This window comes from Dendrobates tinctorius, unplaced genomic scaffold (genome assembly GCF_039654945.1).
Source record: "Dendrobates tinctorius isolate UK_male_01 unplaced genomic scaffold, ASM3965494v1 ptg000091l, whole genome shotgun sequence".
Lineage (NCBI taxonomy): Eukaryota > Metazoa > Chordata > Amphibia > Anura > Dendrobatidae > Dendrobates > Dendrobates tinctorius.
In genome coordinates, this window is record NW_027361759.1 from 6,241,800 (window position 1) to 6,260,262 (window position 18,463).

The 18,463-nt window shown below is 46.0% G+C and overlaps 1 protein-coding gene across 1 annotated transcript; it reads left to right on the forward strand.

Moving 5' to 3' along the window:
• Positions 1–353: 353 nt before the first annotated feature.
• Positions 354–14,985, forward strand: RPL24 (ribosomal protein L24). The gene is made up of 6 exons (XM_073586234.1): positions 354–506; positions 652–727; positions 1,838–1,948; positions 5,146–5,282; positions 7,802–7,859; positions 14,857–14,985. Exons 1-6 carry the CDS (start codon positions 502–504, stop codon positions 14,935–14,937), a joined length of 468 nt encoding a protein of 155 aa, XP_073442335.1. The 5' UTR covers positions 354–501; the 3' UTR covers positions 14,938–14,985.
• Positions 14,986–18,463: the final 3,478 nt, after the last annotated feature.

Below are 18,463 nucleotides of genomic sequence, written 5' to 3' on the forward strand. Positions count from 1 at the left end.
TGGGGTTATGACTACAAGGGGCAGTAAGGGCGGCACTGGTACTGTTGGGGCACACTTTGGATCCCTCCTGGTTAGTGACAGTATCTCTGTGGGTATAGTGATGGCACACTGTGCAGCGCAGCCCGTCACCATGCCTCACTGCATCCCCACCACTGCCGAGCACAGATCGCTCTCTGCCCGTGTCCCGGACGCCCGTGCACCCGCCGGATGAGGCCGGTGTTCCCGCCGGATGTGGCCGGGTACACGCTGCGGTAAATGCTAGCTGTATGGGCTCCTTCCAGGTGTGATCTCAGTTCCGGGGGCGTGTCATACAGTCTAGGCTCAACCATACGCTGCTGCTCTTCTCTTCCTGCTTTCCAACTTCCTCCCTTCGCGTTCTCACAATGTTTGGTGACCTGAAGCGGCAGTGAACGTGTTACCGCAGAGCCCCGCCCCTCAGCATCACTTCATATAACCATTACCCAGAATTCTCTCTTTCTCTTCGCCATCTTAGCCGGCGCCATGAAGTAAGTCCGAACTCCATCCTGTGATATGTGCCGAGTGAATCTGCCGCCATCCTGCCCGCTGGTCCCGGCCGTGTTCTCTGCAGGGCGGGCAGGTGGCGGCGCCGGCTCCTCCGGTCTCTGACCGCTCGTCATTTTGTGTTTGCAGGGTTGAGCTGTGCAGCTTCAGCGGCTACAAGATCTACCCGGGGCACGGGCGGCGGTACGCCAGGACTGACGGCAAGGTACGGCTGCTGATAGTGGCAGGGCTGCCGGGCGCCTCCTCACACGTGTCTGTACGGAGGGAAGGTGTACAGAGCCGTGCAATGGCGTGGCGTGGGGTGCTCTGGGGGAGGAGGGCAGTGTTCCTGGACTGGCAGTAGCGTTGTGAGTGGTGGGGGTGCCCCTGGTCTGGCAGTGGCTCTGGGGGTGCCCCTGGTCTGGCAGTGGCTCTGGGGGTGCCCCTGGATTGGCAGTGGCTCTGGGGGTGCCCCCTGGATTGGCAGTGGCTCTGGGGGTGCCCCTGGATTGGCAGTGGCTCTGGGGGTGCCCCTGGATTGGCAGTGGCTCTGGGGGTGCCCCCTGGTCTGGCAGTGGCTCTGGGGGTGCCCCCTGGTCTGGCAGTGGCTCTGGGGGTGCCCCCTGGTCTGGCAGTGGCTCTGGGGGTGCCCCCTGGTCTGGCAGTGGCTCTGGGGGTGCCCCCTGGTCTGGCAGTGGCTCTGGGGGTGCCCCCTGGTCTGGCAGTGGCTCTGGGGGTGCCCCCTGGTCTGGCAGTGGCTCTGGGGGTGCCCCCTGGTCTGGCAGTGGCTCTGGGGGTGCCCCCTGGTCTGGCAGTGGCTCTGGGGGTGCCCCCTGGTCTGGCAGTGGCTCTGGGGGTGCCCCCTGGTCTGGCAGTGGCTCTGGGGGTGCCCCCTGGTCTGGCAGTGGCTCTGGGGGTGCCCCCTGGTCTGGCAGTGGCTCTGGAAGTGCCCCTGGTCTGGCTGTGGCTCTGGGGGCGCCCCTGGTCTGGCAGTGGCTCTGGGGGCGCCCCTGGTCTGGCAGTGGCTCTGGGGGTGCCCCTGGTCTGGCAGTGGCTCTGGGGGCGCCCCTGGTCTGGCAGTGGCTCTGGGGGCGCCCCTGGTCTGGCAGTGGCTCTGGGGGCGCCCCTGGTCTGGCAGTGGCTCTGGGGGCGCCCCTGGTCTGGCAGTGGCTCTGGGGGCGCCCCTGGTCTGGCAGTGGCTCTGGGGGCGTGTGTGTGGTGGGGGCGCCCCTGGTCTGGCAGTGGCTCTGGGGGTGCCCCTGGTCTGGCAGTGGCTCTGGGGGCGGCTACTGTTGGCTTTGCTACATCTGTGTAATGTGGCCTCTGTTCTCATCAGGTGTTCCAGTTCCTTAATGCAAAATGCGAGTCTGCGTTCCTGTCCAAGAGGAACCCGCGTCAGATCAACTGGACGGTCCTGTACCGGAGGAAGCACAAGAAGGGACAGTCGGTATGTACTGTGCAGCCCGTGTACCTGTGATATGTGGCTCCACTAATGGCCACAGCCTAGTATGCACTGAGGGGGACTGCTGCTCTCTGGCTCCATAACATTGTGTGTAGACCTCTCCATATACATTGGACCCTTCTCTCAATTCCCCATTACACAGGAGTGTTCAGCCCTATGCTCCTGAGATCTAAGCTGCTGGTCTGCGCTGATCACAAGGATCAGGTGGTTGAATTCCAACTGCCCGATCCTTCGGTCTCCCTACATAATCTGACAGGGACAGTCGGTAGGTCACTGTACACATTAGATGGTTGGCTGATCCTGCAGCGATCGGTGGCTTCAGCTGACTTATTTAATGTGTATAGATAGGTACTGTAATCGGTCTCTTAAGTGTGGAGTTGGATAACCCCTCAGATATTGGTATACATACTGACCATCTAGTTGTAGGGTTTGGTCAATGTACGACATAAAATGCCAAAGGACAAAGAATGCAGCATATCAGGCCTGAATGGTGGTTGGCCGTATCTCATCGGTCATACCTGGTGACAGATTCGCTATAACTGCTTTCTTACATTGCAGACTTGTCTATTTCCCTGGCTTGCAACTTGTTAAATATTTCCAGAGCATCTGGTCCTATAACTTTGTGTCATACCATTGGCCTTATTTGGAAAAGATATACAGTGCCTACAAGTAGTATTCAACCCCCTGCAGATTTAGCAGGTTTGATACGATGCAAATAAGTTAGAGCCTTCAAACTTCACACAAGAGCAGGATTTATTAACAGATGCATAAATCTTACAAACCAAAAAGTTATGTTGCTCAGTTAAATTTTAATAAATTTTAAACATACAAGTGTGGGTCAATTATTATTCAACCCCTAGGTTTAATATTTTGTGGAATAACCCTTGTTTGCAATTACAGCTAATAATCGTCTTTTAAAAGACCTGATCAGGCCGGCACAGGTCTCTGGAGTTATCTTAGCCCACTCCTCCATGCAGATCTTCTCCAAGTTATCTAGGTTCTTTGGGTGTCTCATGTGGACTTTAATCTTGAGCTCCTTCCACAAGTTTTCAATTGGGTTAAGGTCAGGAGACTGACTAGGCCACTCCAACACCTTGATTTTTTGCCTCTTGAACCAGGCCTTGGTTTTCTTGGCTGTGTGCTTTGGGTCGTTGTCTTGTTGGAAGATGAAATGACGAGCCATCTTAAGATCCTTGATGGAGGAGCGGAGGTTCTTGGCCAAAATCTCCAGGTAGGCCGTGCTATCCATCTTCCCATGGATGCGGACCAGATGGCCAGGCCCCTTGGCTGAGAAACAGCCCCACAGCATGATGCTGCCACCACCATGCTTGACTGTAGGGATGGTATTCTTGGGGTCATATGCAGTGCCATCCAGTCTCCAAACGTCACGTGTGTGGTTGGCACCAAAGATCTCGATCTTGGTCTCATCAGACCAGAGAACCTTGAACCAGTCTGTCTCAGAGTCCTCCAAGTGATCATGAGCAAACTGTAGATGAGCCTTGACATGACGCTTTGAAAGTAAAGGTACCTTACGGGCTCGTCTGGAACGGAGACCATTGCAGTGGAGTACGTTACTTATGGTATTGACTGAAACCAATGTCCCCACTGCCATGAGATCTTCCCGGAGCTCCTTCCTTGTTGTCCTTGGGTTAGCCTTGACTCTTCGGACAAGCCTGGCCTCGGCACGGGAGGAAACTTTCAAAGGCTGTCCAGGCCGTGGAAGGCTAACAGTAGTTCCATAAGCCTTCCACTTCCGGATGATGCTCCCAACAGTGGAGACAGGTAGGACCAACTCCTTGGAAAGGGTTTTGTACCCCTTGCCAGCCTTGTGACCCTCCACGATCTTGTCTCTGATGGCCTTGGAATGCTCCTTTGTCTTTCCCATGTTGACCATGTATGAGTGCTGTTCACAAGTTTGGGGAGGGTCTTAAATAGTCAGAAAAGGCTGGAAAAAGAGATAATTAATCCAAACATGTGAAGCTCATTGTTCTTTGTGCCTGAAATACTTCTTAATACTTTAGGGGAACCAAACAGAATTTTGGTGGTTTGAGGGGTTGAATAATAAATGACCCTCTGAATAAACTTTTCACAATTTAAAAAAAAATTAAACAAAGAAATAACATTCTTTTTTGCTGCAGTGCATTTCACACTTCCAGGCTGATCTACAGTCCAAATGTCACAATGCCAAGTTAATTCCGAATGTGTAAACCTGCTAAATCTGCAGGGGGTTGAATACTACTTGTAGGCACTGTATATTCCAGCATTAGTGTCTTCCATAAATATCCATATTTTGATGAAATTCAAGAAAATGCAACCCCACTCCCATCATAATTCATAAAAACATCTGCATGTCCTTAATCATTGCTTTACATTTTATCTTTCTATCCAAGTATAGTGCAGGGGATTGTGTTGTGTGTGTGTGTGTTTTATTGCATTAAAAAAAAAAAATACAGACTTTTATGAAAGACCCTGATGCTGGAATGTATCTGCTTTTCCATTTCTCTGGTGCGCCACAGCTTCTGTGCAGTGGATCTCCTTCTGGGTGTGTAGACTACAGAGGCTTCCTGCTCCTTTTTTTTTTTTTTTTACTGTTCTGATTTCTCCCAGAAATCTGTGAATAAATTAACTGTTGTGACGGTGTCCAGTGAGTGACTTGCCCCTCTGACATACTTTTCCAGGAAGAAAAACAGCTGAAACATTGTAGAATTCTAAGGCATAATGGTCCTTATTGGTGATGAGCGAGTATACTCGTTGCTCGGGTGTCCTCCGCGTATTTTGGTGTGATCGGAGATTTAGTTTTTGTTGATGCAGCTGCATGATTTGCGGCTGCTAGACAGCCTGAATACATATGGGGATTCCCTAACAAACAGGCATCCCACACGTGTACTCAGCCTGTCCAGCAGCCGCAAATCATACAGCTGAGACGACGAAAACTAAATCTCCGAGCACGCCAAAATACTCAGAGGACACCCGAGCAACGAGTATACTCTCTCATCAGTAGTCCTTTAGTTTTAACTTGTGGCATTCACTATAGTATACAAGTATTGCCTAGATCAATATCTGATTTGAGAAGTCCTATTATTTGAGGTGTTTCCTTTACAATTGTTTTTTTTTTTTAATTTGTTGGTAAGTTAATGCAGACACTGGGTTGACGTAACATTTACTGATTTGTTCCCCTTTAGGAAGAAATCCAGAAGAAACGTACACGTCGTGCTGTAAAGTTCCAGAGAGCTATTACTGGTGCCTCTCTGGCTGAAATTATGGCCAAGAGAAACCAAAAGCCTGAAGTGCGAAAGGCTCAGCGGGAACAAGCGATCAGGTAAAGCTGCTCATTAACATTATCCAAATCGAGAGTTCAGTCAGTGGCTCTCTCCTGACTCTATACATTGGAATGCTCAATTCAACCAGAATCCTCTGCCATCTGCTTGTCTCCTAACTGCACAATAGATGAGACCATTTAAAATCCAGCCGCCTGATGCTGATGTCCTCCGCTATAATACATCTGTACTGTCAGAGGCCACCAGGCACAATAGATGTTTGGCTTATCTAATGTGTATGGAGTCTTTATATATACCAGTAAGAACTAACTTTACATCCCCAATGAATACAAGAACTGGTGCAGCTTCTTGCTGTAACTTCTCCACCAAAATGAATTGTTGCATTAATCCTCACTCACCAGACTATTTGTGCTGAAGTCTATTGTAAAGATAGTCAGATTTTTTTGATGCCTGTTTCAGTAAATGCTTTGTTAAATGTTAAGATGAGCATGATCTCATAATCTGCTCTAAAATGATAAGAATGCAGTAACTTTGTGTGACTGCAGACTTTTGAATCCTGCATTCAGTGTACGCTGTAGGGATTCACCGCTGCGCTTCCACTTGTATGGAGCAAGGCCGTGCCCACTATACTGCTTCTGCCCAAGAGTGTGCATATCATGTACATTACCGCCGTCCTGGCTCAGAAACTGGCGAATATTCACAATGCATGTGCTGGGAAGGGGGGGTGGTTCAGATATGTGCACTTTTTATACTCATAGCTTTACCGCACACACTCAAAACAGCTGCATGCACACTTCCATGCATGTGACTGATTGCGTGGCTAGAAAGTCCTGCAGCATCAGTGATGTGCAGATCCTGGTAGGAGCAAACGAGAAAGCGATCAGATCAGTGTGGAGCAAGAAGACAAGAAAAATGCTGTTGGCGTTTTTCCCAAATTGTGAAAGGGCTTTTTAGGTTATGTGCACAGTTTTTGTAGCAGAATCTCTGCAACCCCTCCTCAAACTTCTAGTTTATGCTCTAAAAAGACTGCACACATAACCTTATTGTATTTAAAACACAGTAATTGATAGGGGATATTCTCATCTTGCACACATCATAGGTGCAGCTTTTGCTTACTTTTCATTGCATTTTTAAAAACCAATTCACACCTGTGTAATAAGTGCGCCGTGTCCTTGAAGCGTCTATTTAATCAAAAGAATATAGCGAAGGAATCAAGTAAAACTTGCTATAGTAAAGCAACATTGCTAGTATGGGTTCAATTTGCTTGTATTGAGAGCAGAAAAACCTGCATTCTGGGTGAAGGCAACATGAGTTGGTAGTTTTCAGTTTGTATTGAGGTATGTGCCCACGATTCAGAATGGCAGCATTTTGGCAGGGCTGTGGAGTCTTGTCCATTTCTGTATAAAAATGGGCAGACTCCTAAAATATAAAAATTATATTTGGGTACAGCAGTACAATGCAGGATGCGCTGGGAAAGTTATGAAGTGTCCTAGTCCTGATCTAAGGATCCTGTCTTATAGTTGAGATGAATCTGTGCTGCAATTTATGTACATGCTCCGTAGTGAGGTGGCGCTGGGGAGTCGGAGGTGAGATGAATCTGTGCTGCACTTTATGTACATGCTCCGTAGTGAGCCAGTGATGGGGAGTCTGGAGTCGGGGAAATAGTCGGAGGTTTGGCTTACCGATTCCACAGCCCTGCGTTTTGGACACAGCTCACTTGTGCTGCTTCCAAACCGGTGCATTCTACAATGAGAGCAGTGAATGGGATTTAGACATCCCATGCCGTCCATGCTTCTATTTGACGCTGCGTAACCACGCAGGCTGCGTGTGTTTGCAGGCTGCAGCATGTCAATTTTTGTTGCGGTGACACTAGTCACCGCAACAGAAAGTTCCACATTAAAATGTATTGGATGCAGTAAATTCGCATTGTTCACCGAATCATGCAGATTTACCTGCGTGATTGAACGCAGTTTTGGATGCAGCAAAAATAGCATTGCTTCAGACGCAGCATATTTCCTGATCGTGGACATGTAGCCTTAGAAATATAGGTCCTGAGCTATCAAAGTTTTTGCATCCAAATTCTGGTGTGAAAAGCTTTGAGAAGTCAGTTTTAGTGCAGTGCGAGGCTGCTAGAATTTTGTGACGTTTGCTAGTCTCATGCCACATTCACCCAGCTCTGACCTAAGCGTGACATGGCAACCCCTGCTCGGCAGCATTTCTTGCGCTTCATGGCACACACAAAGATGTGTACGTATGTGACGGACCCACCAGATTCATTGAAGCTTGTGTATCAATGAGTCCTGAACGTTTGACTCCTGTATGCTGTCTCAAAACCAGCATAAAAAAAAATGTGGCAAAGTCCATAAAGAATAAAGCTGAGATGTAGAATTCTGGTCGATCCACAAGGTGAGGACTTTGTTCACACGTTGCTATAATGCAGTGTCTTATGAGATTGGATTAATTTTTTAGAGACTGTAATCCTGCCTTCCACATGAAAGCTTTAATTGCTGCTAATCCTTTGAGTGTCAAACCAAAAATTCAGTTAATGTTTATTTTTCAGGGCTGCCAAAGAGGCAAAAAAGGCTAAGCAAGCGTCCAAAAAGCCTGTTCCTGTCAAGGTGAGTGTTTATGCTGAGGATATTTCGGTCATATGATAGTCTAGACTGATATCACAGGCAATGTCTATGAAATGCTTAGTGTTAGACTCCCTTTGAAAGCTAAAACGACTATCAGACAAAACTACTGTTCAAACCAAGCAAAGGCGCTGGCTTCACCTTTTTGGCAAGGGCAAGTTCAGGGCATCTTTCAATCTACATGTATCTTTGCCGCTGGCTCCTGTAAAGCCAGAGCTGTCAAATTACAGCCTTATTCGGACATCCCAACTTACTCGTGTGAATGCCATCTGTTTTCATAGATATCACCTATACCTATGATGGTCTATGGGGGTATTCACATTTCTGTGTTTTGTTTTGTTTTTTTTTTTTTTCCCTCCATGGACACAGCAGTCAGCAGAAAATCTTACACATGTCAAGTTTGATTCGAGAATCGCATCAAAATTGGCAATGCAAGTGTATTGATTCTTAACACCTTTACGATGTATAGGTACATTGTAGGTCGCCTCCCCTTCTATGTTGCAGGAATCTGCATCCACCCGCATCTGTTAACACGTTAAATGCCACTGTCAATCTGACAGCGGCATTTAACATGCCCACTCTGGAAGCGCATCACTAGCTTTGCCCATTGGTGCCCCATTACATGATTGCAGAGCTCTGATGGGTTAGCATGACAACCAGGGGCCTGCAGGAGACCTCTGTGGATGTCATTGCTAATCTATGAGGGCCGCCAAGATGAGCATTTCTGCTACATATAGCTGGGCTGAAGCCCTGCAATGTGTAGCACAAGTGATCAGAAGATCGCAACTTCAAGTTGTTGGGGAGGGCTGAATTAACCCCTTCATGGTTGACCAAGTGATTTCCAAATTAATCCACAGGGTGTTGCTAGCAACTGAGTGACCAGACGGAGATGAGTCTCTGTATGGGAGGATCAAGGCAGATCGCTAACCCCGTTTATTATGTCACCTCGTGTTATCAGTCATGGTTGTTGCGGCGCACCCATCCCCCCTGTATGCTGCAATTTACGAATAACAATTTTTGATGACGGTGGTGGAGATCATTTGAAGGTAGCCATGCGCTTGGCTTCAACATCTTCATCGGGTAACCTTTTGAGATCGGTGTAGAGAAGAGCAGGGGCGACAACGCCTTTGGTATCATCATTAGCTGTCATAGTGCAGAATTTCCTAATACATACAGAAATACACCAAAGAACATAGTATCACATATACAACAAGGATACAGGCAGCAATGTGTAACAAACTTTGTAAGATCCCAGCTATCCAGCCCCCAATTCCCTTAAACCAATTGTCTGGATTGAGAAAGGAGAAGGTGTCTGACCACCAACTGTCCTTATCACGATCATTGTCTTTATCCTATTGATCTGAGTCTTTGAATGTCTTTTAACTTTAACTTCTACCAATAATAATATGGAAAATGTGAAAAACCAAAACATTATGCCCCCTTAATTTGCTATTAGCTTATTTAACCAGCTTGCAGTGCGATGTGTGGATCCAAGTCGGTCTTCCTTCTAGTTTCACTGATATTGGGGTGATAAGGAGGACTTGATAGGGACTGTCTGCTTTCTGATTTGCCTTTTTCATGACTACCAAATCACCAGGCTTCAGGTTATAACAGGTGTTCGTTTCTGCTGAATCTGGAAAAGAAGAAACTAGAGCATAGGTGTTAGCAAAATTTTTACTAAGCTGAATAACATATTGAACAGCATGGTCAGTTTCTTCTGATAACTGCTGAGGCTGGAAATTTGCAACTGGGGGCCTAGCACCAAACTCATATGGGGACAGGCCATATTTTGCAATAGGTGTAGTACAAATATGGTATAATACAATGGGTAGGAGCTCTGGCCATGGAGCCGTAGTATCCTGCATCATTTTGGTCAATTGTCCCTTAAGTGTGTCGTTCAACCTCTTAACTTTACCACTGGATTGTGGATGGTACGGAGTATGGAGGGCTACAGTGGATCCAAGCATTGTCAGAACTTCTTGGTACACATGAGAAGAAAAGGCCGAACCTTGATCACTTTCAACAACTTCTGGAACCCTATATCTGCATATGACTTCCATCACCAGTTTCTTCGCTGTGGTTTTTGCAGTCATGTTGGTAACAGGAAATGCTTCCGGCCAACTGGAGAACATGTCAACAACAACCAAACAGTATTATACCTTCCAGACTTGGGTAACGTGATATGGTCCACCTGGAGCCTTTGGAAAGGGTAGTCGGGCTTAGCAAGGTGCTTCAGGGGTACACGTTAAAGTTGACCAGGATTGCAGGTCTGACAGATATTACAGGCACGGTTGAGCGCTGTCAAAACTGTGGAAATTCCCATGGCCCAGTAGAATTTTTTGCACCAGTGCGAGGGCCTGATTCTTTCCTCGATGTGTAGGTCCATGTGCCAATAGCAGGGTACATCCGCTTAGGGAGACACAAGAGTTGGTCCTTTTTCCAGAGACCAGTTTCCATACGTGCCTCATCAGTCTTCCACTGCTTCACCTCTTTCTTTGGAGACATTCTCTGTATTGTCATTAACCGGTCTTGCAGGGTCAGGCAGAAATTCTCAGTTTTTTGTAGATCATCAGGTTCTTGTAGAGTCAGCATCTCTTGCAACTGTTTACGCTGAGAGTGTGGTCACCATAGTTGGTATGGTTGGTTTAACGGGTAAAAGAGCAGCAGCTTTTGCTTGCATATCCGCAAATGCGTTGCCAACAGTCTGTGGACTGTTCCTAGGACATTGCGCCTTAACTTTGATAATAGCCACCTGAGTAGGTAATTTGATCGAATCCATGAGGGTTTTAACAGCTTCAGCATTTTTCACTGGGGTTCCGGCAGTAGTAGTAGTAAACCCTCGATTGGCCCATAGAGCCCCAAAATCGGGAGCAATACCAAATGCATACCGTGAGCCGTGTATATATTAGCCCGTCTATTCTTGGCCAAAATACATGCAGTAGACAGAGCCTGAAGTTCTGCTTCTTGTGCTGACTGAGGGCAGGAGCGCAGCTGCGTGCACTAAAGTGTCCTCTGTGGTAACAGCGTATCCGGTGTGGAATCTACCAAACTCATCAGCGTCTCTGGATCGGGTAATTGATTGCAAAGGGTGTCTATTTGGGATGGGGTAAAGGTGGTATACTTTGGCCTGTCAGGAGTAGTTTCCACATTATCCTCTTCAAATTCAGATATTACTGACTCGGGGGCGGGAGGAGGTGGCGGTAGTACGGGCACAAGAGGCATCTGCTGCAGAAGCGGGGCAGGAGGCTCTGTTACAGTTAAAGATTGTATTGCCTGATGGGCCGTTAGGCGGCTGTCGAGGACAAATCGGACCTCTTCCAATTTTATGGGGTTTTCCTGTATACACTGCTCTATTGCTGATACTATGACCATGGCGGCATCCTTCCTGGAATATTGAAAGATACCGGCAGAGATTAATGGTATGGCCACTGGTATGTTGAGGCATCATACTGGGGGGGGCATACAGGATTGCATTCTGGACAGCCTCAGTAAGCAATTGTTGGGACCTAGGAATGTTGGTAGGATTATATCATGGTCCCGCTGCATGTATTATCGACACGGCAGCTATCCTGCTCTGGTTGCTGCGACCTGTCCTTTTTCTATCTGGCCATACGTTTGTATATACGAATCAGATTCTTCCTGTATTATGGGTCCGCCTTTCTGTGAAATTTTCGCGGCCAGTCCTCCAGTATTGTGGAGTTGATTATTTGCGGTATTTACTATGGCCCCAACGTGCTGCTTCGTGAGATCCCCTGTCCCCATCCTAAAGAGCACATCATGACAGTGGGGTCCAGGAATAACATTGGAATACATTTCCTGGAAATATCTCCTCTGTGTATCCTGTCTCTGACTGGGTGACTAAATTAGGAGGGGGTGGATACTCATAACCACTAGCAATACTAGACCTAGCAGGGACTGGTGCTGGTGGTGGCTGATAATGGGTACCGTCAGCGTTTAGCAAGGGAAAGGTGGGGGCTGCGACTCCAGGTCTCCCTGCTCCACAATTGCAACAGACCTCTCTCCACTGAGGATTAGTAACTCCGCATACGTCACAAATCCACCCGGCAGGATGGGGGCGCACTGGGTTTTGGCAGCCCAGGATATATTGGTGCCCTGGGGCTAAGGGGCACAGAGCTTACAGTCGGGAGGAGAGGCTTGATTTCCTGGGGAGGGACCTTATATAGCAGGGAGACCCCTTGTTTCAGATCATCATTTTTAGTTATTTGTCTTTCTGGCACATTACCCTCAGCCACTTTCTTATTACTCAGTCACTTTCTTGCACCACAAAACATCCAGTCCTTGTCATAGTAATAGACAGTTTTCCTTCTTCAACATAGCAGTAACAGAAACAATCAGAATTCACTTCCTTTTCCACTTCTATATAACCTTCATCACACAATTCATGTGCCAAGCCATGGAATTCTTTTCCTTCCACGGAAACATGATTCTCTCCTTTAGAGCTAAATATCCTTCAGTTGTTCACAGTACTGGAGCGGCTGTACAGTCTGTTTCACCGGGTCTATCCCCGTCTGGGATGCCCAAAATTTCAACGCGCGGTACTCGGTGAAAGGAGGAGGGTGTCTCAGACTATCCCTCCGGACACCTCGGGTTATATATACCTGATCTACGTATTCTACCCAATCTTCCATTACCTCATCATGCCTGATTCTAACAGTGATTAGGATTTCAGGATATTTTGACTATAGAGAGTCACAATCACTGGTCAATCCGGGGTGTCCATCCCTTATGAGGTATGGTTCGAACACTGATCCCCCAACGGGACTGCACCTCTATATGATTCCACCCAAGAATCACCCCACCATCAAGGACAAACCTCAGATCCTCTTTGCAGTAACAAGCACCGGAAAAACCACACCAAATGGTCAGTCTGAACAGTATAATTGCCAACTTACTGTGGTTGTCGTGGGGGATGATCAGTCCCAATTTTCCAGTGCCTGTGTCCGGTCCGAGGGTCCTTTGTCTTGTTGTCCTCCGGGGGCAGAGGCGTCCCTATTCGGGGGCCCCACGTTGGGTGGCAAGCTGTTAGGGAGGACTGAATTAACCCTTCATGGTTGACCAAGTGATTTCCAAATTAATCCACAGGATGTTGCTAGCAACTGAGATTGACCAGACGGAGATGAGTCTCTGTATGGGAGGATCAAGGCAGATAGCTAACCCCATTTATTATGTCACCTCTTTTATAGTATTTTGCTTAATTATTCTAAGTACACAACTACCAATAACATCGTCGTAACACATTTACTTTATAAGCCAATAGTATTGCAAGAAAACCGGAAACTACATATGTCCGTAGCTACGTAGTTACAGAATTTATCTTGTAAACAACAAGATGGCGTCGCAAGCACAAAAATGGAGTCTTTGAGAACAAGATGTCCTGTACATCTGAATACTGTACTTCACAAAGTCTACTAAAGAGACAATAGAAGCAAGTGAAAATAAGTTTTTGTTTATTATATAGTAGTTCAAATTGCCACATTCAAAATAAAACAAAAAAGAAAATACACACTTTGTATCACTGCTTTGAGAATCGTCCGATCTATCGAAATATAAAAAAAATGGATCGGTAAACAGTGTAATGAGAAAAATAATCAAAACACCAGAATTATGGGGGGGGGGGGGTTCAATTTCACCACAATTGGAATTTTCTTCCTATTTTCCAGTACACTGTGTAGTAAAATCAGTGGTGTAATTCAAAAAGTACAACTCGTCCTGCAAAAATAGGCCCTCACACAACCATATCGATGGAAAAGTAAAACATGAGAAAATGTGAACTGAATGAGACCTTTGACAAAGTAAGTGGAAAGGTGCACTCAACTGTTTGGGAGCACACCAAGCGCTTGTGCTTAGTTTGTACAGTCATTTTGTGCTGACAGGCTCCCTTAGAACCCAGGGTATGTGGGCAGGCAGTGGATGTACATAATCCAGTTTTGTGCAAGACAAGCCAAAATTACTTCGTGTCCTTTATCAGCTAAACCAGTCGCCTCTTTAAAGTGAACCTGTCAGCAGGATTGTGCACAGTAACCAACAGACAGTGTTAGGTTGGCACAGTTATACTGATTAAAATGATACCTTGGTTGATAAAATCCATCTAGTGGTTGTTGTTTAATCTTTATTTTCAGTTTTGAGTTAATGATATGCTCATGTTCTTAGGCAGGGTTGGGGTATGTGGTGCTCATTAATTATGCAAACTAGGGTGCAGGTCAGTGACCTGTCAGTCTGCATTATAATCAATCTGTATATGCGTAAAAAAAAAAAACCTTCTGCAGGCACATGCCAGCCGTGGCACTTGCTCTGCAGTAAAATTGCATGCTTTATGTGCCAATACGTTCCTCCCCCCCCCCCCCCAAGTTATTCAGGTAGAGAAAAGGAGGGGGGGGGGAGAGGACAAAACTCTATTTGAAAATGGTGCCCTGCGCAGTAGCGATCTGTGTCTAGCTGTGATCCCATAGCTGCTACTGCGCATGCGCTAGCGGTGCCATCTTACTGGAGAAGGAAGAAAAAATTGCTCCTCCAAGATGGCGCAGAGTAGCAGCTCTCAGGTAGCCAATTGATGCTACTCCGCAGTCGCGGGGGCCATTTTCAAATTGAGGGTTTTTTTCTTCTTCTTCTAGCTGAATAACTTAAAATGTGTTATTGGCACATAAAACATGATTTTGCTGCAGAACAGGTGCCATGGCTGGTTTTTTTTTTTTTTTTTGTTTTTTTTTTTGTATATTATGCAAACTAGGGGGCAAGTCAGTGAGGGATCAGTGACCTGTCAGCAGTCTGCATTATGAATATCTAATCAAGGCATGTGAATCTCAACACAAAACTGAAAATTAAGATTTAAAGAACCATAAGATGGATTTCATCATCCAAGGTATCATTTTAATCAGCATAACGGTGCCGACCTGACACTGTAGGTTATTGTGGACAGGTTCCCTTTAAGGCACAGCATAACCCACTATTTTTTGTTTTTTAGGCACCAGCAAAGGCTGCATCCAAACAGAAGGTCGCCAAGAATGTGAAGATGCAGGCTCCCCGTGTTGGTGGAAAGCGCTAAACACTGTTACACTTGGACATGCTAATAAACTGGTTCTGAAAAATCTGAGACATGGTGTATCTGTGATGCCATGTTGCCACATTGTGAATTATGTAAATGTTCATGTAATATTCCTCTGTTACAATTTGTACAGTGAATTATTGGCTTATATTAATCTCCAACACTTTACCCTCTACTGATCCTCACAGGGTACACAACCTTAACTTTACAAGGGCACACATTTTTTCCACATTCCCATCGGCGCGCCCGTGATGTGATTGCAGTGTGTTGATGGGTTGTCATGACAGCTGGCGGGTCTGCTGATGGGTGTGGTGGGTGTCGTTACGGTAGTCCTGTGAATGTCTGCTTGTGGTGAGTGTTGGTAGGAGATTGTGATTTCTGCTGAAGCACTGCTAGTTATAGCACAAGTGATTGGACAGTCGCAGCTTCAAGTCCCCTAAGGCTGTGCACACGTTAAATCACATTTCTGCAGCTCTTGGCAGGAAAGATGCAGAATGGTGTTTTGTTTTTTTTTTGAGTGAATTTAATGGGCAGAAATGCACAGACATAACATGTAACAGATTATTTTGTGCACCAAATCTGCAAGTCAAAAATACTCAACATGTGCACAACACTTCAGGTTTCTCTATCTTTGATGGCATCAGAATTGCTTCAAGTTTATCTAGAAAATATGTAAGGAAAAACACCAAATCTGCAATGTGTATAATCTTTATTTTTATATAGTGCTAATATGTTCCACAGCACTTTAAAGTTTGCACTCATTATCCCAGATGGGGCTCACAATCTAAATTCCCTATCAGTACATTTTTGGAGTGTACACAGCTTAAAGGGGACTATTAAAGTAAAAAGTTTTTTTATATTTTTTAAATAAGTTCACGTCACCGTCCCCTTCCCTCTCTGTTTTGAAAATAAAACAAAAATGCACAATTTTTCCTTTCACCCATGACCGCACACCTGAGAGAAGAGGGATCCACCCACCAAGGACAGGAAATCTGAAAAAAAAAGGGTGGCCCCTTGCCACATCGGTTGACTGCCTGTCCTTGATGAGAATCTTGTGCTGAAATTGCACAGTGAAAATGGAAGAACAAGATCTTAGCGCTGTGGTACCGGCCTCCAGAGTCCAGGTAGCGCCATTTACTGGTACAGGCAGAACGCACAGGTAATGTGTGCACTGCTGATGTTATGGGCGCAAAGCACGTACTGAGCATCGTGTCCTGGTTGGATCTTGCAAGGGGAGGGCAGATTCTGGAAGGACCAGAGCAGGTGGACCTGGAAAAATGCTCTGTGGGTTCCACATGAAAGGGGTGGACAATCCACAAAGGCTCAAGCCTCACCTTACTGAGTGCCATGGAAGATAGGATGCAGAAGAAGCTGACTCACTGTCAACAGCATGGACACAGCAGAGGGGACAACCGTCCGTCAGAGGAGCAGAGTGTCTCGGGACTCCTTGGTGTTCAGAGAGGATGCTTTATGTATCCCATAACAGTCTGAATCTGGAACCCTTAACCCCTTCATGACCCAGCCTATTTTGCGCTTAATGACCTGGCCATTTTTTTTTGTAATTCTGACCAGTGTCCCTTGATGAGGTAATAACTCAGGAACACTTAAACGGATTCTAGCGATTCTGAGACTGTTGTTGACCAGCAATTTCTCATTTTTACAACAAAATTTACAGAACTATTTTTTTTAGGGACCACCTGACATTTGAAGTCAGTTTGAGGGGTCTATATGGCTGAAAATATCCAAAAGTGACACCATTCTAAAAACTGCACCCCTCAAGCTGATCAAAACTACATTCAAGTTTATTAACCCTTCAGGTGTTTCACAGCAGCAGAAGCAACATGGAAGGAAAAAAGACATTTAACGTTTTAGTCACAAGAATTATTTTAGCAACAATTTTTTTATTTTCCCAAGGGTAAAAGAAGAAAGTGGACCCCAAAAGTTGTCCAATTTGCCCTGAGTACGCTGAAACCCCATATGTGGGGGGGGAAACCACTGTTTGGGCGCATGGCAGGGCTCGGAAGGGAAGGAGCACAATTTGCCTTTTTGAATGGAAAATTAGCTCCAATCGTTGGCGGACACCGTGTCGCGTTTGGAGAGTCCCTGTGTGCCTAAACTTTGGATTCCCCCACAAGTGACCCCATTTTGGAAACTAGACCCACCCAATGAACTTATATAGATGCATAGTGAGCACTTTAAACCCCCAGGTGCTTCACAAGTTGATCTGTAAAAATGAAAAATACTTTTTGACAAAATTTTCTTTTAGCTTCAATTATTTTTCATTTTCACATGGGCAATAGGATAAAATGGATCCTAAAATTTGTTGGGCAATTTCTCCTGAGTACACTGATACCTAATATGTGGTCATAAACCACTTTGGGCGCACGGCAGGGATTGGAAGGAGCGCCATTTGACTTTTTAAATGGAAAATTCGCTCCAATCTTTAGCGGACACCATGTCGCATATGGAGAAGACCCTGTGTGCCTAAACATTGGAGCACCCCCACAAGTGACACCATTTTGGAAACTAGACCCCCCAAGGAACTTATCTAGATGTGTGGTGAGCACTTCGAACCCCCAAGTGCTTCACAGAAGTTTATAACGCAGAGCCGTGAAAATAAGAACTCCAATTTTTTCCTCAAAAAATGATTTTTTTAGCCCGCATTTTTTTTTCACAAGGGTAACAGGAGAAATTGGACCCCAAAAGTTGTTCAGTTTGTCCTGAGTTCGCTGGTACCCCATATGTGGGGGGGGAGCTACTATTTGGCCACACGTCGGGGCTCGGAAGGGAAATAGTGACATTTTGAAATGTAGATTTGATGGAATGGTCTGCAGGTGTCATGTTACGTTTGCAGAGCCCCTGATGTGCCTAAACAGTAGAAACCCCCCATAAGTGACCCCATTTTGTAAACTAGACCTCCCCCCAGGAACTTATCTAGATGTGTGGTTAGCACTTTGAACCCCCAAGTGCTTCACAGAAATTTGTAATGCCCCCAATTTTTTATTTTCCCAAGGGTAACAGGAAAAGTTAGACCCCCAAAAGTTATTGTACAATTTTTCCTGAGTATGCTGATGCCCCATATGTTGGGGTAAACCACTGTTTGGGCACATGGGGCTTGGAAGGGAGGGAGCACCATTTGACTTTTTGAACGCAAAATTGCCTGGAATCAATGGTGGCGCTATGTCGCGTTTTGAGAGCCCCTGATGTGCCTAAACACTGGAAACCCCTCAATTCTAACTCCAATCCTAACCCCAACACACCCCTAACCAGAACCCTAACCTCAACCATAACCCTAACCACAAGCCTAACCCTAATCCCAATCCTAATCCCAACACACCCCTAACCCTAATCAACCCAAATCCCAACTTTAACCCTAATTCCAACCCTAATGGAAAAATAAAAAAATACATTTTCTTAAATTATTTTTCTTTACCTATGGGGGTGATAAAGGGGGGGTTTATTTACTATTTTTTTTATTTTGATCACTGTGATAGGGTTTATCACCGTGATCAAAATGTACCTGGAA

Excerpts from the sequence above, each read along its gene's own strand:
- RPL24 (XM_073586234.1), top strand. Across the intron at positions 728-1,837 it reads ACGCCAGGACTGACGGCAAG|GTGTTCCAGTTCCTTAATGC; the intron begins GTACGGCTGCTG and ends TGTTCTCATCAG. Across the intron at positions 1,949-5,145 it reads AGCACAAGAAGGGACAGTCG|GAAGAAATCCAGAAGAAACG; the intron begins GTATGTACTGTG and ends GTTCCCCTTTAG.